The following is a 26,551-nucleotide window of genomic DNA, read 5'->3' as shown; positions in this document are numbered from 1 at the left end:
GAGGCTGGATCGCAACACTATGCCTGAATGTCGCCCGCCCATTCTTGACCGCTAGGTGCGCAATAGATATCGGCACCTAATTGATATTAAATGCTAGCGAGCTCCTTCCAGTTAATGTTTAACGATATAAATGTGTATATAGATAGAGGGCATTCTTGTTCTTGATGGATCGGAGGGAATTGGGGTGTAGGCCTCGGAGAGCATAGTTATTGGGAGTTCAGAGCTTACCCGATGAGAAGTACACATGCATACATGTTATTCACTTCTTAATATCCATGTATATACGTATATATTTACTTTTCATTTTGTGGTGTCACTCTTTTAAATCATGGACTATCACTCGCCTCCTGTCTTCGCGTGCATTTGGCTAGGAGATGCCCTCAGGACGAAGAATTGTAGGGTGGAGATGATTATACTGTTGAAAGTATATTTAATAAGCGCGTTCTAGTAAGCGATAAAACTCGTTCTATTGCCGAATAGACCATCTTTGAGATTCTGTCGAATAGAGCCGGGGGGGAATCTGTTTGTTCCCTCGGAGGGGTTTATTCGATAGATACTTGTATACTTCCCTCCATTTTTCTATCCGTGGAGAGAATACCTTGCCAACGCAAAAAATAGTACCAAAAAAGATGGCTTCACGATGCCTAATTTGTATTTTAGGCCACGGGAAGTGGTTGATGGTAGATAATTTTCGAATTCCCTTAAAACGCCATGAGCGCTAGTAGTGAGTCGGTAGCATGCTTCCGTCCTCTACCGCGGTCTACCTCCTCCACGCACTTCCTCTACCCCCCCCCCCCCCACTGCTCCTCCACCTCCCCCTCCACCGCTGCCCTCTACCCCCCTCCCCTTCCCCCAACTGCTCTCACCCTCCTCCACTGCTTCGTGTTAGATTATTTAATTAGATTTATTATTTAATTATATAGGCCTTTTTAAATTTTTATTATGTGCGCCGCAGATACAGAGTTCCGTCAGTATCATTGGGTATCATTGATTTTTGCGGCGTGGCTATTTAATTAGATTTATTACTTAATTATATGTCCTTTTTAATCCAGCATCATTGATTTTTTGGTGGGGTGCGCTGGCGAAAAGACTGCATCGTAGTACATATTAGATGCATGCCCATAGGTAGGTCTGGTCTCTGCGCAGCTATATATCACAGATAGTCCATCACCAAGCGCAGAAAGCACATATACTGGAGATGCACTATGGACTCTAGTAGGTTACATATGTCCAACGGATTGCAGAAGAATTCCCATAGGGGGGCCAAGTCTCTGCGTTGCTATCATAGATAGCTCGCAATCAGGCGCAGACTGGAGTATTCTAAGATGCGATACACGGACTCTGGACCACGCATCCCGTGATGTATTGGATGCCCAACGAAAGGGTCCTAGGTCTACTTTGGAATGGCAGGCCATCCTCCAACATGTGATATTGGGAATTTTACGCACGACCGGCCTAGCCAGAGGTTACAGCAGGCTTGGAGACTTTACTTCACGAGCAAAATGATTTACAAACTTTGAACAATTAATACAAGAAGAAGCAACTTTTGGATTAATATACAGCATGCAGAACACCACACTATCCACCATCTAAAAAGGGATATACAGGGAAGCAACAGAAAAATAAAATAAAAAAGAAGAGAATCTAGGGGGGCAAAGAGGGGGGGGGCAACTACTCCTCAATGCCCATAAACTCCTCCTCCTCCTCCCCCCCACTCTCCCCGCCGCTCTCCCCCCCCTTCGCCGCCTCTGCAGCAGCCCTCCGCTTACTCGCCTCCACCGCGCCCCTCTTCCTGTCCATCCTCTGCCTCTCATACCCGCTCTTCGTACTGATCCTCGCAGCCCCCTTCGCCTCCGTCCCCGCCCTCGCCTTGACGCCCTTCCTCTTCAGCTCCCTCCTCTCCCTCCTCCCCACCTTCGGCAGCGCATCCAAGAGCCACCTCCCCACCCTCCCCTCCCCCCTCCCCTGCTCCCCCTGCGACACCGCAATCACGTTCGCAATCCCCTTCACATAGCGCACGTCCTCCTCCGTATAATACGTGACAGCCTCGCCGCCCTCCCTGCCCGCCCGCCCCGTGCGCCCCACGCGGTGTATATACGCCACCACGGTCGTCGGGATGTCGTAGTTGACCACCAGCCGCACGCCCTTGAAGTCGACGCCGCGCGCAAGCAGGTCCGTCGTGATGAGCACCCAGACGTCGCCGCGGCGGAAGCGGCCCATGACGTCCTCGCGCGCCGTGTCGGTGAGCGAGGCGTGCAGCACGGCGATGCGCCCCGGCGTCGGCAGGTCGTACTGGATCTCGTTGTAGAGCGCCTGCGCGCGCGGGATGCTCTGCACGAAGAGGAGCGCGGGCGGCACGAAGCGGGTGGTGAAGAGCTGGCGCAGGGCGAGGAGCTTGCCGGGCTCGGTGGCGGTGTAGAGGAGTGTTTGCTTGACGGTGGGGAGGGAGGTGTCTTTCACGCCGACGATCAGGCGGAGGATTGTCGCGGTGGGAGCGGGCGCGGGCGCGGGTGCTGGTGGCTCAGGAGCGGTTTCGGGGGTCTTCTTGGACTTTTTGGACTTTTTGGGCTTTGGAGAGGCGGCGGTGGGCTCGTCGAGGGTTGTGGTGGGGGCCGCGGGGGGGGCGCTGGAGGAGGGGAGCATCATGCTGCGCGCAATCTCCTCCGTCCCACTGCTGATGGTGGCGCTCCACAGGCTCGTCCTCAGCCCGCCATCCTTCTCCGCGCCCTCCTTCAGCGCCCGCCAGATGCCCAGCGTCTGGTCGCGGAACAGCTCATCCAGGAGCACATCGGCCTCATCCAGCACCAGCCTCCGGACGCCCGCAAACTCGCCCCTCTTCCCCCCCCCTTCCTCCTCCTCCTTCTTCTCCTCGGCCCCAATGGCATGCAGCAGCAGCAGCGGCGTGGACACCAAGATGTCGCTCTTCACACTGATGCCCGCCTCCTCGCCCTTCGCCGACGTCCCCGCCATCCCCTTGCGCATCAGCGACACGCGCACGCCCGTCCCCACAGACAGCTTCCGCACCTCATTGACAATCTGCGCCGCCAGCTCCTTCGTCGGCGCCAGCACCACCGCGCGCACCCCGCGCTCACCACCACCACCACCACCGCCCTCCTTCCGCGCCGACAGGATCCAGTCCAGCAGCGGCACAACATACGCCAGCGTCTTCCCCGACCCCGTCGGCGCACACGTCAGCAGGTCCGCCCCCCCCGACGCCTGCTGCTCCTTCATCAGCACAGGCAGCGCGCCCATCTGCACCTCCGTCGGCGCCGCGTACCCCTGCGCCAGGATGTTCTCGTACACGCGCCGCGAGAGCGCATACCCGTGCGCGCGCGAGCGCAGCTGCGCGAACGACGTGAGCGGCGGGATCAGCAGCTGGGCGTGCTTGTTCTTCTTCTTCTTTTTGGGCTTCTTCGCGCCGTCTTCGTCTTCGTCGTCGTCGTCGTTGGCGGCGGGGTCGGTGAGGAGCGTGTATTTGAGCTTGTGCGCCCACATCAGCTTCCTTACGGCGTCGTCGTCGTCCTCCTCGACTACCTCTAGTCCGTCATTCTCTTTCTTTGCCGCCTCATCCTTGGCCTTTTCTGCCTCCTCATCATCCTCCCCCCCGTCGGTGTCGTCCATGGACAGGTCGCCGTCTGCGTCCGCGACTTTGGGCTTCTTCTTCTTCGTGTTTGCGGCGTCGCCGAAGAAGTCGAGCTCCTTGGGCACCGACAGGTCGTCCTGCTCGCGGGAACGCTTCTTGGGTGCGGTGGTGGTGGTGGTGGGTTTGCTGCGGGCTGTGGTGATGTGGGAGCCGCCCGTGGCGCCTTTGGCGAGGGTGCTGCCGCGCGAGAGGAGGCGGAAGATATCGGCCATGCTGGGGGGGTGTTTGTTTCTGTGGATTGTGTTTGTGGTGGAGTGGTGAGGATGGCGATGGTGAAGATGGTGGTGGTGGTGGTGGTGGTGGTGGTGGTGGTGGTGGTGTGTTGGCGTGCGGTGGGCGGGCGGGTTGCGGTGGGTGAGATTGAAGCAAAAAGTTTTTGCCAAGCTGGGAGGTTCCGGCGCTAGCGTGCGTGGGGCGAGTGATGCGGCGTGATGCGGCGTGATGCGGCGTGATGGGGCGTCATGGGGCGTCACTCGGGGTGAATCATTGATGCTGATCATGAGTGCATGGTTGTGCGCTGATAATAGCGAGCTCACAGGTAGCAAGCCAAGATTCTAGAGATGCAGAGCTGACACCTCAGGGCTGCTAGGGATCTCACAGTGGGTGCCTCCTGCTTAGCCAGGCATGTAATTCGTGGGCTTTTATTCCTACGCTGGAGCAACTGACTGTAGACTGACTTACAACACGGAGGGCATACAAGGTAATCGTATACTCGTAGAGAGACCATAACCCCCGTCAAAGCAATCAATACCAAGAAACCCTCAGATATTAGGCGAACCCCCCCACCCATGCCCCCAATCCCTCAAATATCTCACATCTCCCTTATCCTACCGGTTTCTGGGTACAATTAAACCAAGGGTTAATTAGCCAGATACCCACCGCCACCCAACTCCGTGACATAGGATGGGGATTACAAATGCCCTTCCTAAAAGCCATCCATGACTCAAGACCCGGTCGGTCGGTTGGATGGTTCTGAAGGTACTACTGGCGAGATAATCTGAGACGGGGCCACCACACTGCTTTTGGCATTGGGCCAGTATGTGCGGTGGTGAGGAGGGCTTATACCACCCTCTCCGCTCATGTGCCGGACTGTAGGCATGTAGTGCAGCCTTATAAGCTAGGTCCTAGCTAGGTCCCGTCCGTAGTTATGGCCTGTCTAGCTGGCGGGGCCGTGTCATTTGGGATGAGTGGTCTCTTGTCTGGTCGTCTGGTCATAGGATTTGCACTGAACCTCTCAGGGGGAGGGAGCCATGTGTAGTGGGGTTATATACCGTTCCCTTATGTACTGCGGACCCACTATGACGTGCCCTCTGCCCCTCTGCCCCTCTGCCCCTCTGCCTCTCCACCCATCACCCTCCCTATCCCCATCCTCACCCCCTCTCACCCTCGCACACACAATCACACACCATCACCCTCCCTATCCCCATCCTCACCCCCCCTCACCCTCACACACACAATCACACACCATCACCATCACCGGCACAAGCACATCACCAAAAAGCACACCACGAAACACAAGTCCCAGAAACCACACACCCAAATCTATTCCGGCCCGCCAACCTAACATACTAGTAGTTACTCAGGTACATACATGTACAGTGGTATTTATATCTGCCCTCCCCTTCCTATCCTATCCTCCATCCATCTTTTAGCAGCTAGCAGCAAAAGGAAAAAAAAAAAAAAAAAACGAAAAAGAAAAAAGAAAAAAGGTCCACCCATCCAGTAGCCCAAAAAGGAAATTCGTAAAGTCCCTCCGCTCCCTCCCTGCCTTGTCCTTTCCACAAAAAAACAAAGAAAAAGAAAAGAAAAAAGAAAGAAAAAAAAGATACCCAGTGATTCTCAGCCCTAGAAATATATACTAAAAAAGAAAGCAAAAAAAAAAAGTAAGAAAGCCCCCCTTCCGCTCCTCCGCTCCGCCGCGAGTATAATAAAGATAACGAAAAAATAGATGGTATCCCATTCCCCTACCCATTCTCCTACTCCACTCCCGCCCAAATGAAGAGGGACTAAATAGATGATACATAGGAAAGCGAAGAACCCCCCCCAAAAAGCCAAGCCCGATCCGATATACAAAAAGCAAGGAGAAACCAAGGTAGCAAGTATAGCAAAGTAGTTAAAAAAGTCCGACAAGTAGGCGCATCCGCGCAGCCCCCCATTAAAACACACAACAAAAAAAGCAAAAAAAAGAGTACAGAGAGCACAAAACACAACTGCATTATCTCTCTCTATGCATACCTCACACTCTGCCCCTGAGTATAACTCGGCGGCGGCACCGGCGGGATCCCTTGTCCCTGCTGTCCCTGCTGTCCCTGCGGTCCCTGCGGCCCCCCGGGATACCCTCTATTACTAGCCCCACTCCTATTGCTACTGCGGCTCCTATTATTACTTGGTCTACGACCCACTGGCGGCGGTGGCATCGGATACAGCTGTGGCTGCTGCTGCCTCCACCTCGGATCATGCGCGGGCACGAACCCTCCCTGTGCCGGTATCTTCTTCTGCGGCCTCCTTCTACACCTTGAGTAGCAGCAGCTGAGCAGCGACAAGAGAATGACGGCACCGATGGCACTCCCAACGCCGATAACCACGTTCCTATTCCTGTTGATCCAGCTGCGCACCTCGCCGAGTGCGCTGGCCCCCGTGCATACACCGTTCTTGCATGTGCCGTCGCCGGCGCAGGGCGTGCCGTCGAGGAAGTTCTGCTGCATGCCGAAACAGGTGTTGGCGCCGAATTCGGGCGAGGAGCAGGTAAGTTGGCAGTTGGTGTTGTCGCAGGATGAGGTGTCGTTGGCGTTGGAGTACTGGCCCATGATTGTCTGGCACTGCTGGTCGCGAGAAGTGCATTGGCCGCTGGCGCATCTGAGATTGGTGCCACAGTCCGTGCCGTCGTTGGCGATAACGTCGGTGGGGCAGGTGGAGGCGTTTCCGGAGCATGTCTCGGCGGGGTCGCAAGGGCCGTTACTGGCGCGGCAGATGGTGTTCGCGGAGGCAAATTGGCATCCACGGCAGCAGTCTTCGTTGGCGTCACTGTGGGGGTGGTCAGCAAAAACACGCCATGTAGATATCCGGTGAGCGGGGAACATACTCGCACACAGCAGTATCGACAAACTTGCAGGTGGTAGGGTTACAGCAGGAATTGTTCCCGCAGCCGTCAGTACCACCACAATCGCAGTCCTCGCCAGCCTCAACAATCCCATTACCGCACTCGTTCTCGGTGATGATCTGGACGTCTTTGTTGGACGTCAGACAGGTCGTGTTGACACTACGGCGTTTGAAGGCCGAACATATATTACCCACCGAGCAACTAATAAGACTTGTAAGCAATCATAATGCCCTCAAATGATGCATATATATATATATATACGTACGGACTAAACTGCTCAATCTGGTCACTCGTTGACGGATTCATCAGATATTTCCCACCAGCATCGCAGGTGGTGGAACTCAACGGGCAGCACTGCGACGCCGATACCGTACTACTCGCTGCGCATGTGGTGCTGGTACAATCGTGCACCGCGCCCATAGTATGTCCAATCTCATGGGCAATAACCTTCCACTCGGTCGACGTCCTTGCAATAACATTGGCCCCACTAACGGTCGATGTGTCCTGCGTCTGCGCATCCATAACACACAGCTGCCCAAGCCAAGCCAAACCCACAGACGCTCCAGTCTCGCAAGTGGTCAGAAGCGTCCACAGCGCATTCGAGTCGGAGCGGGTTCCGCGCCAGGCCGAGAAGAGGTTCAGTCGGTCCTCGATTGTGATGTTGTTGGAGCAGGGAACATTCCATTCTGCTGTCGACGGCGCCGTGCCCGGGCAGTTTGCGTCCGTAATGACGAGCGTAGAGAGACCAAGCGTAATGTTGAACGTCCTCTCGAACAAATCCGAACTACCTGCAAGTCAGTCATTGACACCCCCCAAAAACCAAACCCTGCCCGCCAAGAAGATAAAAAATAACTAAAAAAAGAAAAAAGAAAAAAACTCACGCCGAGTTGATCTGCGAAATGATATTGGCCCTAGCCAGCTCGGTGGTCGAAAACTCCGCTGTGTAAGTACAATCGGTGGCGACGCCGATCAGTGCCACCTGCCGAGTCGTAGGACACCCATCCGTGCTTCCAATAGTGGTCCTCAGATTGACCCCCGCAGAATTCCCCGAGCCACCATAATATCCATCCCCGCCATCCACGCTCTGCCGCTTCGTCAGCCCGCCCCTAAACATGCTCTCCAGCCCAAACCCGCCCCATCCGGCCCTCGGAATTGGGTCGAGAATCATCTTATTAATCGGGTTTCCCGGCTGCACATTAAACCCCAGGCGATCCGACGGACACATTACATCCAGCTCCCCGTCCCCCACGCCATACCCTCGGCCCACAATCCCCTCCACATCACGGCCCGCCAAGCCCTGGAACTGAAACCCGCTCTGCACATCCGAGTCCCTAAACACCACCATGCGCTCCGCCGCATCGCGCCCGTCCTCCACCTCAATCTCCGGATCCAGCGCATGCCGCGTCTGCAGGTAGCTCTCCGCGAGCTGTATATGGTGCGCGTCGTGGCCGAGTGTGAATGCGCCCTCAAACAGCGGGGACTCGCCGTCGCGGCGGACCATGATGCGCGCCCAGCCGCTGTGGTACCAGCCGTCAACATCGCGGAGCCACGAGTCGCCCTTGTAGACCTTGTAGTCGCGCGCGAGGATGGGTTCGGTGTGGCGGACGGTGCCGTCGGCGTTGTGGTACTCGACCTGGGCGTTGGATGAGAGGATGTCGTGGTTGGGGGCGAGGGTGAACTTGACGTCTTGCTCGCCGGCGTGCAGCTGGAAGGTTAGTGTGAAGGAGCTGTGCGACTGGATGCGCTGCGAGGGCGTCTGGATCTCGGCGTTGTCGATGTAGGTGATGTAGGTTACGGGATTTCGGTGTTGCGAATGGCCTAGATTGGGGTATTATTAGTTTCCGCGGGCGGTTGGAGGGAGTTGGTGGTGGTACCTAGGACTGTGGAGGCCAAGAGCTGGAGACCCGTGAGGGCCCAGCATAATCGTGGTGGTAGGCGCATGTTCTATTGTATGTCTGTCCTTCCTGTCTGTCCTTTAATTCAAATCCTGAATAGTGGTAAAGGAATGGTAGGTTGTAGATAGGTAGAGGTGGGTAGAAGTACGTGGTATAGTAGGTGGTAAATAGGTAATGTAGGCAGTAGTGGGTATAATAGAATAGATGTGTGTGGGGCGTTAAGAAGAAACCGGCGTTAATATTATTACCCTTTGGATGCAGGTATGACCAGTCGGGACTAGCAAGGTTTGCAGTCGGACGCAGGCAGCTTGTAGCCGAGCAGCAGTGAGCGGCGGGAAGGCGAAGTAAAGATCGACTGATTGATCGATTGATAAGTGATGATGATGAGAGGAAGAGGGAGGGGGTCCCTCTAGTGAGCGAGTGAGCGAGTGAGTGGGTGAGAGGGTGAGCGAGTGAGCGAGTGGTGAGTGGGTGGGTGGTGGTGGTGGGTTGGATGGCTGTATATCTGTCTGTATACGTTTTGTAGACCGTCGACGTCGTTACGAAACAAACAACGGAGCCTCTCTCTCTGTGTCTCTGCTCCGTGGGGGATGACAATCGTTGGATGATATGTACCCGGGGTAATCTTGATTAGGGACGCTGACTGTAGAGTACCAGCAGCAGTAGTGGTAGTAATAAAACTAACAACCTTTCTTCCCCAGTACAGCAAACAAGAAATAAATAAAAAGAATAAAACAATCAATTAAAGAACATGAATATGGGTACAAGTCAGCTCTTTCGTCTCACTCGTCCAAATCTCGTTCGAGTATCTCTCTCTCCCAAAACGAAACAAAATCCCGGGGAACGGAAGAGGGAGGGGTGTGGGGGATAGAGGGAGGGATGAATCCAGTGGTGGGGGGGGAGGGAAGAGGGGGGGGGTGAACAATGGAAATATCTGTGAATGGGAAGGAAGAGACGAACGAGCGGAAAAAGAGGAACGAGGAAGGAGTGTGTATGTAAAAAAGAGGTCAAGAGAGAGAGAGAAAGAGTGAGCGGCGGCGAAAGAAAGTACAGTAATCACAAAAAAAAAGGTTGGTTATTATGCCTTCTCTCTCAACCTTACAAAACGAAACGAACGAGCGAATCAAGACGAGGTGCAGCTGCGGAAAATCGGATTGCAGCAGTGCAAGGTTGTGGGTTATTGAAGAAAGAAAGACACAGGCAGGCACACGCTCTGGGGAGGGAGAGGGCGTGAGAGCAGCAGAGCAGGGCAGGGCAGGGCAGGGCAGGGACGCAATAGAGTAAGGTAGGTTGACAAGATCGTCTTAAACCCTTAAACAGGAAAAGGGAGGCGCCCTGTCTCGGTCGAAACACGCGTCCATCATGGAGAAAGAACCCCTGCTTCTTTGATTCTTTCTGTCTTTCTTTTCTTGCCCTTCTCTGCCAGCCAAGAAAGGACGCAAGATCTGACAGACGGACACGGACTGGACTGACAGACAGACAGATAGACGTTGTTGTCGCCAAACTTAGTTCTTTTGCTTTTGGTAGAAAAAAGAAAGAGGCAGAGGTTGAAATTACATAGAGACCCCGACCTCTCCCTCTCCAGTTTCATAGCAAGTTCATAGCTAATATGGCCCGAGTGTAAATGTAGAGAGAGTGTTTCCCATCATCCCTTGGCCTACTTTTCTCGTCAGTTAGGTATGTCCCTTCAAGATGACGGCTGCACCCTGTCACACCCACACCCACGATCACTACCTCCACCACCATCATCATCATCACCGCCCCTCCTCCTCCCCATAAGGCAGAGCGAGACCGAGAGAAATAGGTATCACGTACCCGTACATACCATACACCCTCTCGCCTCTCACCTCGCATCATCACCTTCGTTGAGAGAGAGAAGCCAGCCTGCTTAATTGCTTGCGTGCAGTAAGAGGAGGGAGGCTCTTAGCCTATGCTTGGTCACAGCGCTCGCTGACGCGTCTCTTCTGCGCCAACCCGGCAACTCGGCCAACCCTACATATCACAACCCAAATAACCCACAACCCACAACCCACAACCCAACCCTACATGATCCTCTTCCTCGACATACATACACCTACCAACCCACTTCGGACGGCTGCGTCACTTCCGAACCCCAACCCTCTAATAACATAACATACGCATACAAACAAAAAAAAAATCCAAAACAGAAACTCTGGGTCCGCCCAGTTGGGAATCAGAATTACCTATCTTCCTTCCTGACAACACGAAATGACCGAGAACGGGATCGCACTAGTTCTTTCTCCATGTGAAGATTGGAGGTGCAGAGACAGAGACATGTCAGAAAACGTCCACCCCCCCCCCCCCCCAACAACGGTCATAAGACCCTTTTAACTCCGCATAGCAAAGGTAATATCAACACCATTACGACGCAACTCTTGGTGCTCTCTTGGGGCCAAGGTAAAAAGCTAAGGTAAGGTAAGGACGACAAGGACAACAACGACAACGACAACGACAAAAACATAATTTCAAAGCACTGGCCAAGCTATGGTGATATCATGACTCTATGGCAAATAAGAAAATGCACTAGCACTGCCTACGCACAAGGTATAATAAACTACCTACAGGGAAAGGAGAAAAAATCTGCTCTGGCTCTAGCTCTGCGGAATAATAATAACCATAATTATAACGGACCGACATGGGGAGGGAAATAAAGAGGGAAAAGCTGCCCTGTAAGAAAAAAAAAAGGGTTTTACATTGTGCTCTACTGAGCATGCGCAACATACTCTATGAGGTAGGGAGGAACGGAGGGATAGTGCTTAGCTAGAGCTAAGCCGTATTAAAACCCCTCGAGTCTCACGGGCTTCGGCACTAGGGGGGGGTTCTGGAAATGACCGACTGGCCAACTTCACCTCCTTACGCACCTACATAAATACGTACCTATAACTCCCACCCTGCAGCTCCCCCCCAATCGCACTTATCGTATATACAATACACCCAGCCATCCACCCAGACCAAACCAGAGACACTCTCCAAAATTAGAACCCTTAAATTTACTCCTACCTACCTAGTACATACCTCCCAAAAAGCATATATATACCCTCGACCATCCAGTCCGATTCAAAATGCTTCGCTAACTCCCCCCCCCCCCCCCCAAATCCTTCCCCTCTGGGATAAAAGGCTAATTGCACTTTTGCACACTGCACTTTCCGACCGGAGTTCCGGCACCGACCGGGACCTGGGATGGGAAGGGAAGGGAAGGGTCCATGGATGGGTGGGTACTCCCGTGTTTTAGATTTGTAAAGTAGAAGCAGGAGGAGGAGGAGGAGGAGGAGGGGAGGGGAGGGGGCCGGGGGATGAAGCATAAATAAACATAGAGTATGTAATCTACTGGAAATCGGCTGGGGGGGTTCGTGGTGGTATGTAGATACGTAGGGTTGTGGGTGGGGCTAGGGAAAGGGTGCGAGTGATAAATGGTGATTGCAACCGTGTGATTGGGTGTGAAGATGAGAGTGGGTGGCCGGGTGGGGTAGGGTGAGTGAGTAAGTGAGTGAGTTGTTATGATGAAAGAGTCACCGCGAGAAGAGTGCGTGGCAGCTGGATGCTGCTGATTATTCCATTCTCGATCTCTCTCTCTCCTCCTTGTGAAAAAAAAGGACTCCAAATCTCCCACAACATCATACATCGATCCCCACCTAGTACCTACTGCACTTAACTCGAACCAGCACACCCCACTCCTCCTACTCCTCCCGTACCGGACCCCAGCTGCAGCGCAGCGTGTTCCGAATTAATGCCAACTAATCGTCCCAAACATGCTTCACCTCCGGACATCACGGCCCACGCCTCGGCGTCAAGAGTTGGCACGGTCTCGGCGCCGAGCTATAGCGCGTCACGCCAGGCCGATGAAACTGGCCGATATACGAGCACCTGCTTAGCTGGGAAGGGCCGGGCCGGTGGCGAGATGAGATGCCATGATGCCGAGTATAGTTGTTACGAGCATCTGAAATGAAATGAGGCGAGGGAAAGTGGTAATGATTACTACATGCCACCCGTAGCTGTAATCTCTAAAGAACGATATGGCCCGCCTCTGAAGTAGATTCTGAGCTGCCACATACGGATTAAGAAGGATCCAAGACGTCGCCCAGCCATGGTGAAATAGCCCCCCCACTAGCTTGTAGTATGTTCGTATATGTATACACTTCACCCATATAATCATGCCAGCACAGTAGAGTACCTAGAACAACTCCCCCCAGCTGCAGGTATATAGAGTAGGTACATTGCGAGACGTATCACCTCGTACCCGTATACTTAGGGTATCAGACCAATGGTTCTATTGTATTGTAGGTACTCCCGGTCTCTTGGTCTCTTGGTACCTACCAAACAGACAACTCGGATACACTCTCCCTCTCTCCCCGTCCTCGGAACCCACCACCACCACCACCACCACCACCACCACCACCACCACCACCACCACCACTCCATCCATACCAAGGAAAAAAATCTGTATGCTGTGATTCGCCAAGACAAGCACACTGCCACATTGGCGCTTTTTTTTTCTTTCAGAGGATGTGGCCACGGGCTTGGCGGGCTGGGCTGCGGCTTTGTTATGGCCGTAAAGTGCAGTGAGAGGGTTCTGGTTCCTGCAGGTGCAGAGATGTTGGGTTTGTGTTGTGGTTCGTGTACTGTGGGCGGAGTGAAGTACAGGTACTTGTAGGTACACAGAACTGTAGGGGGGAAACCCGGAGCCTTCATTCACAGACTTGTTACTAGCTATAGTTACATGTAGCAAGTATAAAGTCTGTAGCACCTATTCCTTATATCTACATCCATCTAATCTAATCAGTACTAATTGGCCATTGCAATGTCATGTAGCATGTAGCTGACACAACATCGATACCGCAATACGAGATCTAGTCCTAAGCATACACACGCACATGATAAGATGAAATTTTAACTATAAAGCTTATATCGAAACCAACGTCACCCCAGCCATCAAGTCACCAATCCCAGATCCAAAAGTCACCACAGGAAAGAAAAGCATACGTACGCTTCGTATTATAACGCATGTACCTACATTCGTCACTTCGGCCCCGGAGCCAGCCTAGTCCCCGACTCGATCGGCGGGCTCTCACAACGTGGGCTCTAAACAAAGAACAAGAAGAAGGAAAACAAAAACCAGTGGACCCATAACCATAACCATACCAGGTAGGTAGGTAGGTAGGTAGGTAGGTAGGTAGGTAGGTAGGAGGACCCCACGTTAGCCCCGGGCCCGACGCCTTACAGCTAGCTAGCTAGCTTATCGCCGAAAAAAAAAAGTTGAAACCCTAGACGGACGCGCAACATATATCGTACTCTACCCGGCCTTCCTAGCTCGCGGGGGAATGAAGGGGTTTTTTTTTTTTTTTTTTTACATGTGAGGTGAATAAACGAGGAGAACAAGGCAGTGCAATTTTTTTACATACATACATACATACATTGGTCCGCTGTGTAAAAGCTACATGTAAAGTATATCGCAGAGCCAGCCAGATCCCAGAGCCTTACCAGCGATCGACAAGCCATCCACCCAGATCTGACAGCTGACGGATGAAAGATGACGAGGCCCACGCCCCCCCAACCCCCCCCCACGTTTCTATAACGGAGCACAAATCATGAAACGGCCCGCTGAGGCCTTAAGGTTGGCCCGAGGCCGCTGGTGTGGTGTGCGGTGTGTGGTGTGCGGGAGGTGGCCGGGGGAATTCAAGCTTACACCTTTTTTGGGGCTGTTCCCACGTACCAGGTGGGCTGCAGCTGGAGTTGAAACCGGGGCGTTGGTGTGCGTCTTTTTGTTTGTGGTGGTTTCATTGTTTGCTGGTTTGGTGGCGTCACAGGGTGTCACTCGGTTAGTGACGGGATTGCTACATAGAAGAAATCCTGGCGGCGATAACTCTTGTATTTGCCGATAAGATTGGTGGGTGGATGGGGTGTATTGATATATAGCAATGGATAAGCCCAGCTATGTAGTCTCGAGATCGTGATGAGGACTCGAGGTTTCCCGCGGCACAGAAAGAAAGAAAAGAAAGAAAGAAGCTTTATAACTATTATGGGACATGTCGACAGCTGCAGCGTATATAAGATGAACTGACCAAGCAGCCTCAGCCCATTTCACGAAGGGGCCCAAGCCACTGGTAGTGGTATAACAATAACTCGAACCATAGGTTTTTGATGGAGAATTGCTGGCTTGAATACTCCAGGCAGCCGCTGTGTATGGACGTTCGTGGCTCTTGAGACTTGCTGCAGCGGTCTCTTGAGGAGTCTCACTAGCTTACCGTTGAAATCTTTCCCAACTGGCGAGCTCGGGCTCGAGATATCTCATCTCATCTCCATCATTACTGATATCGGACAATTATAAACAGCCGCACTGTCCAGGCGGGATTTTCTAGACACTGCCCTCCTACCGGATAAGAGCCTTTTGAAAGAGCTAAACTGCCACCTACTCTACTCGAGTCGACCATCGACGTTGATACTACATGTATGCAGGGAAACAAAACTCCCAAACCCCCTGGATCAGGGTTCGGTCGTAAGTGGTCAGAACCAGGTTGACGAATCCCAAGCCCAAGCCGTGTGGTTGCGCATTATATACCGCTGGTTCGGTATGCATGCGTAGTGCACATGTACTGCAGGTCTTAAATTGCATAAGTAGAACATGTCCTCCTTCGTGACAGAGCCATCCATCCTATTACCTGTTGGGTCTTCCTAGTACATCGGGCCCTCTACAAATTCGACAAGGCACAACGAATGGCCTTTATTCACCACATGTATGTACTCGTCATGTCATTGTATAGATCTACCCTAGATTGTAAGAGATTCGATACCTACAAATAAACATAGGCTTATAATTATCAAGGCGCGCTTCAATGCTCCACTGCACTGCACTGCCGAGAAAACAGGAAGAGCCTCAGTACCTCTGTTTGCACACCGACGTCATGGCACCAAGCTTTTCGGCTCTGGCCGATTATCCCAGTCACTGTCACTGGCACTGGCACCGCGCATGTGCCCCCTTCTCAGAAGGGCCCACCCAACTTGGCTTGTTTGTCTCCCAGCGCAGCTGCGCAGAAAAAAACACTCAGGCTCTCTGTCAGCCAATTATCCCCCCGGCCATCGCGAAACCAGCTCTGCTCTGGTTCTGTGTGGCTTGAGACAGACAGAAATACGGGGCTGAGTGAGAAAGAATTGGGCCTGAGCTCGCGCGTTAATTGCATACGCTCGCTTCCGGGGCCATGGCGAATCAACCAGCGCAACGGCAACGGCAGCGAAAAACACAAAACACAAAACACGCGCACTGACCGCAGCCTGCATCCCGTGACCGGACCGGTGCGAGATATCCGCCACTGACCAGGGCGTGACTGTAGCTACACACCCACTGATAAAGACGGCGACGGTCAGGGCTGGAGTGCTTTTCACCTCGCCTCTCTCTCTCTCTGTTGAGGTCTTCATATCTAACTGTCGGGCAGAATACCCTCTCTCTCTCTGTCTGTCCGTCTACTTGCTCTTGGCGATAGCTTGATAGCTTGATAGCTTGATACACCCCCCCGCCGCCTCATCGTTTGTCGTGGCTAGTGCCCTCTCCCAGCCCAGCATGTCCACCCCCGAACCCGAACCCGAGCCCGCCACCGCCAAAGCAGCGCCAGCCCCAGCCCCAGCGCCCCCACCAACACCACCATCCCCCACCACCACCACCACCCCGCCCACCCCGCCATCACCCGCTCCCTCCCCCACCGCCCCCGCCCGCTCCCGCGCCGAAAGCATCTCCCTAGCACTCTCCCACTACCGCCGCGCGCTCGCCCTACACACCCACTCCCCCAGCACGCACCCCAAGCCCATCGTCCTGCAGCTCGCCAAGCGCCACAACATCCCCGAGTCCACGCTGCGCCGGCACATCAAGACGCCCGGCCACCGCAGCACGGCCGAGGCCAACCGGCAGAAGCAGCTGCTGACGCCCGACGAGGAGGCGTCGCTCGTGGCGCGCGCGCTCCAGGGCCCCGGCGTCGACAGGGGCCGCTGCTATGAGCTGGCGCACGAGATCCTGCATAGGCGCGAGCCGGGCAAGAGGGTGGGCAAGGACTGGTTCTATCGGTTCTTGAAGAGGCATCCGGAGTGTGGGTATAGTAGTGGCAGGGATGGGGAGGCCGCCGCGGCGGCGAGGAAGAGGGCGGGGAGGCCGAGGAAGAAGGGGGGTGTGGCGGCTGGGGTTGCTGCTGCTGCTGCTGCTGCTGCTGTGGAGATGCCGGAATGACGTGCGGGGTGGGGTGGGGTGGGGTGGGGTGGCTGGCGTAGAGGGGGGTGCTTACTTCTATAGGGTCCTAAATACGTTTTTTTTTTCTTTTTTGCATGCTTTCTTTTTCTCTTTCTCTCGCTCCGACGTTACCATACTCTACCGGCCTGTAAGACCGTTAACAGCAACTGCGGTTCGTAGGGGAGGGTGTTATCTACTTAGTTGAAGCTGTGGAGTTTCCCAGCAGTCGTCTGTACTAAATACATCCATCATCACCATCATCATCATTAGTTAGTTAGGTAGTCAGTGGGCTATGTAGTTAGTTCGGGGGGGCAGTCTTGAATTACATTGCTTCGATTCTAAGTTTGGTTCTTCTTTTTTTCCCTTTCCTCTACATACCTTATCCATACCTTCAATCGCAATACCATGCCTTCAATGACAATATCAAAAGCCCTTCCTAAATTCTCGCAACCCTCCCACCGCCTAGATCTATATATCAGTCCGCCATGCCGTGAAGCGGCGCGCAGGGCCTATGATCAGACAAGTGTGGATTCAACGACGGACCAGAACCGCAGTATCCATCACACCCCACTAGCAGCTGTCCCTCCTTTTACCTCTCTCTCTCTCCCCTGGGCACACACGGCGACGAAGGATGTGGGTACATGTTAAGTCGCCTGCCAATATGTGCTCTTCGAGTAGGAGTAGTAGTAGTAGTAGTAGTAGTAGTAGTCTCGGTGTGAAGAGACAGCTCTAGCTACGATACTACTATATAGGTCATGGGTGATCACTCGCAGAGAGCACCTCCCGCTTGGTGGCTGGGTCTTGGTTTGGAGGGTCTTTCGATTAAGGAGCAAGCTGTCGAGACGGGTATTTCCACAATTGTCTTCCCCGCCTAAGTGGTCCTTCATTAGGCATTGTGGGCATAGCTACGAACAGATCGATGTTAATGAAGTTTCTTTAAAGACCTGTGCGGTGCTCTTGGTGTGTCTGTGGCTAGCTTCTGGCCCGTGATACTCTCCGGTTCTACGCTGTCCCTAGGTAAGAGCGGGGTGGTAACATTGCGGTGATAGATACTCCTTTGGCTCTTCGGTTTTGTCTAGAAACTAACGGAGTGGTGTAGTAATTCATGAAGAGAGCTTAGGAGATGACGGGGCTGTACCCTGGAGAGTAGCGGGAGAGGCGGCATAGTGTTGTTCATAGAGTATCACTCGGGCCGCTAACTACATTGGGATTAATTGGTTAAACTGATTCTAGCTACAACGGGTGGAGATAATAATCAAGCAATTATTATCGATCGTTTCCTAAAGATCCTAGAGGTGAAAAAAAGCAGGGAAAGCCGCCCGGGAAATCTTCGATAAGGCGATGGATGATCATATATATTCTAGAGGAATGTGATCTTGACGGCACAGCATCTTGGAGCGGCGGCCCCCAACCACCACACCACCCTGGAGGCAAGATTGCGTCGACATCATGAGGCATAAAGAAATAAATGATACATAACCAGAATCAGGGTTTTACTCTCATGCAGATATCTATCAATGGCGCTGGGGCGAGCGGGGCAAGTGGGGGCGCATACATATGCTAAAGAGCTCCTTGAGCTCCCAAAGCAGACCTTCACAGAATGGACGTAGGTACGATGATGCGATATGATCCCCTTCTAAAATATTTGGCTGAAGACTTTTCAGTATTTACCCATCCCATAGCAGCCCATGAACCCCAAAAAATCTGAACCGACGCGAAAAATAAGAAGATAAATATCCACAAAAAACAGAAAGAGAGAACGCTTTTTTTTTTTTAAATCAACCCCGGGGCTATGCCTCCCCCCCCCAACCCAATCACAACCTGTTCATGAAAAGTGTTTCACATCAAAAGTTTTTGTTAATTATTTTGTTTTGATATTTTTTTTTCTCTTTCACAAAGCAGGCCCGCGGTGATTGATTGGGAAAAAAAAAAAGAAATCGTTGAACAGGAAGAAAATTTGAGAAATTGCGTTTAACCGACAAGTTCTACAACACCACCAGCCTCCTTGATCTTCTTCTCGGCAAGGGCAGAGACGTATCTGGCCTTGACGATGACGGGAGCGTTAGGGAGCCTTCCCTTTCCGAGGATCTTTGAGTATCCGAGGGCGAGGAGGTCGATGACGGGGGCGGCGGCGGAAGTACCCTTAAGGTACTTCTCGCGGGACTCGGCGGGGACGAGGGACCACAGCTGCCATAATGTCAGCATTTATTGATGTATAGCTGGGCGAGGGGAGAAGGAAGAAAACCGACCTTGTCAAGGTTGATGACGGGCTTCCAGAAGTGGTTCTGCTGCTTGTGGAAGTACCTCATACCGACCTTACCGAAGTAACCAGGATGGTACTTGTCCAAGTTGGTTCTGTGGTGGTGCTGACCACCAGCCATACCACGACCTCCGGGATCTATAGCGATTCAAAAGTCCATTCGTCAGCGAGTTGTGCGTATTTGGTTGGAATTGGTGATATAGGGCGGGGGGAACAAAAAGTCCGTATCGAGGTGGTGCAAAAAGAACTCACGTTTTCTGTGCTTTCCTACACGACCGTGACCGGCACTGACGTGCCCACGGTGCTTTCTGGTCTTGGTCAATCTTGTCTATACCCACACCCAAACCGCCTTCGTTAGCCTTCAATTCACCAATTTCCCCAGTTCATTATTCATTCCCCCCCCGCTCATTTCTTCCCGTCCCAATTGTTTTTTTTCGGCCTTCCACCAAGAATGTCCCCGCGAAAATCCTCCCGTAAAACAAACGAAAAATAACAGGGTTTTTTTTTTGGAGATAATGCGTACCGGCATGTTTGTTTCTGTCCTCGGAAGTCGATGAGGTTGTTGGTGATTGCCGAAATTGTGTGTTGTCGTAGTCGATGATTGAGAGCCCGATTCAAAGTTCACACAGCAACCAGCGTGTGTGGGTGCTAGGGCTTAAAAGTGGCCTTGGCGCACGCTTTGGGTTGTGGAGCAGTCACAGACTCACAGCCGCCGGCATCACGTAAACATTTAACTTGAAATGATCGAACCTCCTCTTTCTTAACATCATGTTCATTTCCCCACATAACTTTAGGGAGCTATCCCACAAGAAGTTCGCACTAGCGGTATCGAGTTATATCTGAGGAATGGAGTGTACTATTAGGGGTAACGGGATCGACAGCTTCACTTAAGTTCAGGACAAAGTCTGACCCTTTCTTTTAAAGTTGCAATTGATGCATATCTAAACCTTTATGTACCTCGGAAATATAACGCATGTTGTTGCTGAGATATGTTGCAATTATTAACTGCCCCGAAGGTCGCGAAGGTTTAATTAAAACAACTTGCAATCTACCAGCTCTCAAGCGTCATTTCATCATACTTCACATATGCTGTAGTCTTTACAATTCTCTGTGATTGTCATTTTCATAAAGCTTGATATAGGCGAAGAAATTTCGACGCACTGAGTTCCTCGGGTAGGACGTAAGATTTGAAAGATGGATTGGATTTTTTCGGATGAAAGGCTTCACGGCATTATGATTACTTGTTTAGGTCGGGATACCGGAGGAACAGTTTCCGAATCTATCAATCTTCGGAATCTCTGATATCACAATTATCAAGGAGGAGAAAATTACTCAGGAATTATTTGCATTGACTCAGCGCCTTCAAGCCCACAAAGAGATACAAAGACACTTCTAACACCGCCAAAAATTGCAAAAAAAGAACACGGGCTGCTACTGCTTGTAGATATCATAAATGGTTCCAACAACAATAAACTAGATGAACAGACAAAGGAAACTAAAAGGCTGCTAGAGAATTGAAAACCCGGTGATGTTCCCTCGCGTGAAATTCCCTCACGCAATTTTGATCCCACACTTCTGGTACTTTCATTTATTTCGACCCGCGACTAGTGACTTCAATTAGTGTTCTGCTAAAGCCTTATAAAGATTGGGGTAGCTTACGTTTCATGAACGGTAATGATAATGGCATCTACAACGCTAGGGTCACTCAGTGTTGATGTGTCACCAAGCTGATCCTCTTCACCACTGAGAATCTTTCTCAAGATTCTTCGCATGATCTTTCCTGATCGTGTCTTGGGGAGATCATCGACAACGTATACCGCCTTAGGTGCAGCGAAAGGACCAATGGATTTTCGGACCTGGAGGGTCAGACTCTTGCGCATTTCGACCGAGTTTGAGAATGAATCTTTGAGCGATACGAAGGCGTTGACGGTTTGACCAGTCAAATCATCAGCAATACCGACGACGGCAGCTTCGGCAACGGCCTCGTGGTGGATGAGAGCGGCCTCAATCTCGGCTGTAGAGAGACGGTGGCCAGAGACGTTAACGACATCATCGACACGGCCGCGAATCCAGTAGTAGCCCTCGTGGTCACGTCCAGCACCGTCTCCGGTGAAGTAGTAACCCTTGTAAACATTAAGGTAGGTCTCCATGTATCTCTGATGGGATGCCCAGACGGTCCTGGCCATTGAAGGCCATGGCTGCTTGATGGCCAATACACCCTCAACATCGTTTCCGTGAAGCTCTTCACCAGAGACAGGGTCAATGATGGCAGGCTCGATACCGAAGAATGGCAGCGAGGCAGATCCGGGTTTAGTTGGTGTAACACCGCCAAGAGGGGTAATGACATGTGAACCTGTCTCGGTTTGCCAGTATGTCTACATACAGTTAGTGCGGGTAAAAAATATTATTAAGGGTAGGGGAAACATACGTCGACAATGTGGCACTCCTCATGTCCAACCTTCTCGTGGTACCATTTCCATACGTCCTCAGCAATGGGCTCACCGACTGATCCCAAAACCCTCAATGATTTCATCTCCCTGTTGATGTGGTGGTCACCAGCACGCTTCAATAGTCTAAGGGCTGTGGGAGCGACGTAGAACTGGGTGATTCCGTGTTTCTCGATAATATCCCAGTATCTTGAGAAGTTGGGGTAGGCTGGAGTTCCCTCAAAGACGAGAGTGGTAACACCGAGAAGCAAAGGCGCATATACTGCGTATGTGTGTCCGGTAATCCAGCCGACGTCTCCCGCAGTTCCCATCTTGTCGCCTGGGTGGAGATCGAAAACGTACTTTCCAGTCATCGCTGCTCCCAAAAGGTAACCAGCAGTGGTGTGCATAACACCCTTTGGCTTACCAGTAGAGCCAGAAGTGTACAACAAGAACAATGGGTCCTCTGCGTCCATGAGAGCGGGAGCACAGTATCCGGGGTACTTGTTGACCTCCTCGTGCCACCACAAATCACGGCCCTTTTGCATGGGGACCTCAGCACCAGTGCGACGGAAGACAATAACGTTCTTGACCTCAGGGCACTGCTTCAAGGCGTCGTCGACAATGCGCTTGGTTCCGATGACCTTACCACCACGCTTTCCCTCGTCAGAGGTAATGACGACCTTTGATCCGGCATCCTTAACACGATCACGGAGAGACTCCGCCGAGAAACCCGCGAATACTACTGAGTGAACAGCACCGATTCTGACAATGGCCATGAAGGCAATGAGAGCCTCCGGAATCATGGGAAGGTAAATCGCAACAGTGTCTCCCTTCTTCACGCCCATCTGCTTGAGAACAAACGCCAATTTGCAAACCTCGCGGAGAAGCTCGCTGTAGGTAATGATACGGCCTTCTGAGGGCTCGTCAGCCTCGTAGATGATGGCTGGTCGGTTGGGGTCCTTGAACGCCCATCGATCGACACAGTTGTAACAAGCGTTCAAACGACCCTCGAGGAACCAGGAAACATCGCCGTGTTGAAAAGATCCATTTCGGACGGTCTGGAATGGGATGTCCCAGTGGAGGAGCTCCCGTGCCTTCTCACCCCAGAACTTGTCAGGGTTCTCGATGGACTCCTTGTATTGTACTTGGTACTCCTCAAGTGTCAAATGAGGTTTTGAGGGATGTTTCCTTTATGGATAAGAACATTAACGATATGTTGCTTTAACGAGGGCATTTGATGGATACTTACTGGTAGTATTTCTCCGGTACTGAGTACTTCTCGACATTGTGGGCCTCGATGACCACCGGGGTGGGTGCAATGCTTCCTTCCGACATCTCTAGTTTCCTTTGTTCGATTGAAGAGTTTTTCCTTAGGGGATAATAGCTTTCTTATTATGTCCTTCTTCTTCTGTTGATGAGTAGATGCTGGAGAAGAGAGAACTGGAATGGAAAGGAAACCCCGTAGATCACAGTCCTCTTGTTATACTCGTGGACACGGGCGAACGGATAGTGTGCAAAAGCCACGTCTCTTGGGTTCAGGTCCCCAGTTATAAAGAACGAGAGGGTCCAAGACCAGTCCCAAGACCAGTCCCAAATCGCCCCGCCGCATTACCCAAAAGCCTTAAGCTCGGTAAACAACCTCGGGGTCCGACTACTAACCTACACTACCAGTGATAGCCCGCCAATCATAATTAGCGTGATTCTACTTCCTTCCAAAGGCAGGCAGGGCAGCAAACCGCAGACTGTGGGGAGAAAGCTCGCCCATCCCCATCTGTCTCGATTCTCGATTTAGATTTGCCTAGGTACATAGTTGTGTTAGTCAAAAAACAACTCGCTGAAACAAATGACGATTGGCGGGGTTTTACGAAGGTGCGGGGGAGGCGCGCTAAGCATCCCATTGCTCTGTCTCAACCCTCCCACCTCTCGGACCAAAGGTAGGCACGTTCCACCTTCCACACCGGGGGAAAGGAACCATTTGGTTTTGCTTTTATTCTATGCAGTATTTCAGCATTATCTTTCACTCGATGAGGCGGCGAAGACAAGAGATACAGTTGCCCTCCGCTATACCGAATGCCAAAAAAGCCACAGATCTGCTATAACGAACTGGTTTTGGTGATCCGAATCCGAATTTCACAGAAAATGATAGAATTTTACCTGCACCGAATAATCTGCTGTATCGAACGAGAAATTTTGGAATATGCAGGTTCGTTATAACGGAGGTCGACTGTACTATGTTTATGCCCCTTCAGGAGAATGCGGTGTAACAAACCTACTCCAAGAGCCTCAGCTATTGAGCCGTGTCTATGGAAACGCCGGCTTAGTGGAGCACCTAGGCACTCTAGAGTACCTTAGAGTGCATGCAAGCTTAGATTTTGGCTTGTATGCAGACCAGTCCAGCACGCCAACAGAGCAGCAGGTACTTGGATGTAGGTACAGACGTATGTAGGTACCTGTACCCCATGGGAAACCATTTGAGCCTTGGCTGCGGGTTACAGGATGTTATTATTCTGCAGCTGTCGGGGCCAAAGGCCGTTTAAAAAACACGCCCGCACAAAGTCTCTAGTTGAAGATGTTAAGGAATCCACATCTTGAGGCATGTGCCTCTATCTAAGCATATACTTTACTTTTGTTGAGATTAGGTACAGGGACTCTAGCTGCTAGAGTGGGGGCATAGATAGAGCGAGATATGAGGCAAAGGGAAGTTCCAATCAACACTAATAGTCACTCCAGAGACACGGCAGCAGTGTACTGAGTACTCTACATATTCACGGCCGGGCTGCTCCATGTTTCATTTCGGGTCAAGTTTCGATCATGATTCATTTATTCTCCGGATAACTGATCTGCCCTTCTGTGTTAGGGTTTCGGTTATGATAAGAATAAGAACAAGCAACAGTAGGTAATCAAGTAGCCGATTGCGAGTGCCACTGAAAATGCGTCCTCAAACCGCCTCGGTCCAAACTCGGAAAGCTTGCGGGAAGACGACGATAACGGCCCCCCCGCCAAGTAACCCCGGACATCCGGGGAGTGATTTTCTGGGGAAATGGAAGCTAGAGAAACCGATATGGGGAAGCGGGATAAAGGGAAGTCTAGACAACGCGAAATGATTCCTGATAACGAAAAAACACCGGTAGTCGCGTCTTTCCTGGGCCAGCCAATCTCACGATGCCATATCAACTTGGGGGCGTTGTGTAACATAACGGCGGGTGGATGAGCATCGGGGTGGTAATGAGCATCTCATCTTGAATTCCGCATAGGTTACCCGGACAGGCTACTGGACGTTCCTCATGGGCCGTGATTAATGGGGAGCGTATAAACAAACAAACTACACACAACAAGAACCATAGTGAGCTCCTCTGCCTTGGAGAAACATTGCAACTCCACACTCTCTCTCCGCGAATTGACTCACAATAACTAATCATCCCGATTCCCATAAAATCTGCTCTCGGTCATTTCCTCCGGAAGAATTGACAGTGCCGCTCAAAACAATATCCGGGACTGCTTCAAGGCTCGGCTATATGGAGATGCTGTATATAACCATGGTTCGTGTCCCAACAAAAAATGGTATCGAAATGAGGGGCAAGAGTCTTTGTATTGAGAAGGAGAGAGTGACTGATTGCTCGATCGATATACAGCTCATTGAGAAGCTAGCTTGGCGTGATACACAGCCCTATTTGATCGATTAATACCCACTCTAGAGCGATAACGATAACGACTGATCAGATTGCCTAGAACATACCATTAGCTTAGGAGCTTGGCGCAGTAAACCACACACAGGCGACGGTCTAAAGTGAACTTTAGAAGTCTATGGCATTCCGACAAGCTCAACTAAAGGAGGATCAACAACTGACCGTTAACTCCCATACGGGCATGTGGTTTTAAGGGGCGCGATAATGTGGGATAATAACCATAGTTTTATCCTCTAACGGTTACAGCCCGAGAATCAGCCCTAATCCGATATGCGTTAAGGCAGTACACCTTCTCTTCGTCGCTCAAAGGTTATAAGAATGAAGTTATATATATAGTCAAAACTATATTCTAATTCATTGTCATACTATCAATCTGCAACAGCGGATATATAATTACCCGTTGGCCGAAAGTCCCTCCGGAAAAATATTAAGATGATTCTGCTTTTAAATCGATTTCGGCCAGATAAATGAGGGAAAATCTGCTTTTGCCTGAAGTTAGTTACAGGCAAAAAAAGAAAAGAAAAAAAGGAAGAAAGAAGAAAACTGCTCTCAAGCGAAGCGCGCTACCTCCTCCCTCGTTTGATATAAAACCCGCGAGAGCCGTTGGAAATGAGAGGGTGTATTCTCTAAAGGAAGCGAGAGAACGGAACATGCCGCTATTGATATAAAGCAAGAGGCAAGGACCAGGTAACATGCAGACCCAGGCCTACCTACATACTCTACTTTAGATAGGACCCTAGCCAAGCATTGTGGGGAAAACGTGGTCGGGTATGAGACAGACTTGGGGTTAGGTACATTTATGCAGAAGCCATAGTTTTCCTTGTTGAAAATCACATCCACGTGCTTTCTTTGACTAGCCGCACATAGTACCTGAGTAAAAGATGCGATGAGCCTAGGAAAAATTGGTGAGCACTGCCACCGAATAGACAAAACTCCAACTAATAATGTGTTAGCGCTAATATTCCATCTGAAAGTACGGGGAGGTCGCCGAGCGCATACTTTCCACTACCAACTGTTTACTGCTTACAGCGTATACATGTCAATATTCTTGGGCCGAACAATGATAGACTTCAGTGAGTACGACGGGGCCGGTATTCGAACTCTGAACATTTCGAGCCGACAGTCGTGACGAAATGTGAAGATTATATATATAAGACTTAAGCTCACATCACCCCATTGTAGTCGAAAGTGACGCGACAGTATTCAGATGGTATGGTCTTTCGCCCTCCTTACATTTTATGCTAGGACCAAAAGCAATTAATGTACATGTAGCAGAAAAATGGATTAGAATTCAATCATAAGAGTTCT

The 26,551-nt window shown here is 51.5% G+C and overlaps 6 protein-coding genes across 6 annotated transcripts; 2 read left to right on the top strand and 4 right to left on the bottom strand.

The window, feature by feature from the left end:
- Positions 1–1,671: 1,671 nt before the first annotated feature.
- On the bottom strand, positions 1,672–3,855 carry H6S33_000306 (uncharacterized protein; the record flags this gene model as incomplete). The annotated part of the gene is made up of 1 exon (XM_044831669.1): positions 1,672–3,855. One exon carries the CDS (start codon positions 3,853–3,855, stop codon positions 1,672–1,674), a length of 2,184 nt encoding a protein of 727 aa, XP_044699865.1.
- A 2,013-nt stretch (positions 3,856–5,868) lies between these two features.
- H6S33_000305 (uncharacterized protein) lies at positions 5,869–8,684 on the bottom strand (the record flags this gene model as incomplete). The annotated part of the gene is made up of 5 exons (XM_044831668.1): positions 5,869–6,667; positions 6,726–6,944; positions 7,009–7,527; positions 7,625–8,561; positions 8,618–8,684. The coding sequence occupies 5 exons, from the start codon at positions 8,682–8,684 to the stop codon at positions 5,869–5,871; spliced, it is 2,541 nt and encodes an 846-aa protein (XP_044699864.1).
- A 7,527-nt stretch (positions 8,685–16,211) lies between these two features.
- H6S33_000304 (uncharacterized protein) lies at positions 16,212–16,868 on the top strand (the record flags this gene model as incomplete). Its single annotated transcript, XM_044831667.1, has 1 exon — positions 16,212–16,868. One exon carries the CDS (start codon positions 16,212–16,214, stop codon positions 16,866–16,868), a length of 657 nt encoding a protein of 218 aa, XP_044699863.1.
- Positions 16,869–17,623: 755 nt separating this feature from the next.
- H6S33_000303 (uncharacterized protein) lies at positions 17,624–18,035 on the top strand (the record flags this gene model as incomplete). The annotated part of the gene is made up of 3 exons (XM_044831666.1): positions 17,624–17,714; positions 17,811–17,885; positions 17,968–18,035. 3 exons carry the CDS (start codon positions 17,624–17,626, stop codon positions 18,033–18,035), a joined length of 234 nt encoding a protein of 77 aa, XP_044699862.1.
- An 804-nt stretch (positions 18,036–18,839) lies between these two features.
- On the bottom strand, positions 18,840–19,657 carry H6S33_000302 (uncharacterized protein; the record flags this gene model as incomplete). The annotated part of the gene is made up of 4 exons (XM_044831665.1): positions 18,840–19,055; positions 19,118–19,266; positions 19,381–19,456; positions 19,652–19,657. 4 exons carry the CDS (start codon positions 19,655–19,657, stop codon positions 18,840–18,842), a joined length of 447 nt encoding a protein of 148 aa, XP_044699861.1.
- A 1,059-nt stretch (positions 19,658–20,716) lies between these two features.
- On the bottom strand, positions 20,717–22,892 carry H6S33_000301 (uncharacterized protein; the record flags this gene model as incomplete). The annotated part of the gene is made up of 4 exons (XM_044831664.1): positions 20,717–20,732; positions 20,788–21,503; positions 21,557–22,745; positions 22,807–22,892. The coding sequence occupies 4 exons, from the start codon at positions 22,890–22,892 to the stop codon at positions 20,717–20,719; spliced, it is 2,007 nt and encodes a 668-aa protein (XP_044699860.1).
- Positions 22,893–26,551: the final 3,659 nt, after the last annotated feature.

This window comes from Morchella sextelata (genome assembly GCF_020137385.1).
Source record: "Morchella sextelata strain SCLS chromosome Unknown scls_1, whole genome shotgun sequence".
In the NCBI taxonomy this organism is placed as follows: domain Eukaryota; kingdom Fungi; phylum Ascomycota; class Pezizomycetes; order Pezizales; family Morchellaceae; genus Morchella; species Morchella sextelata.
The sequence above is the reverse complement of the archived record's forward strand: the minus strand, read 5'-3'. Positions and strand labels throughout refer to the sequence as shown.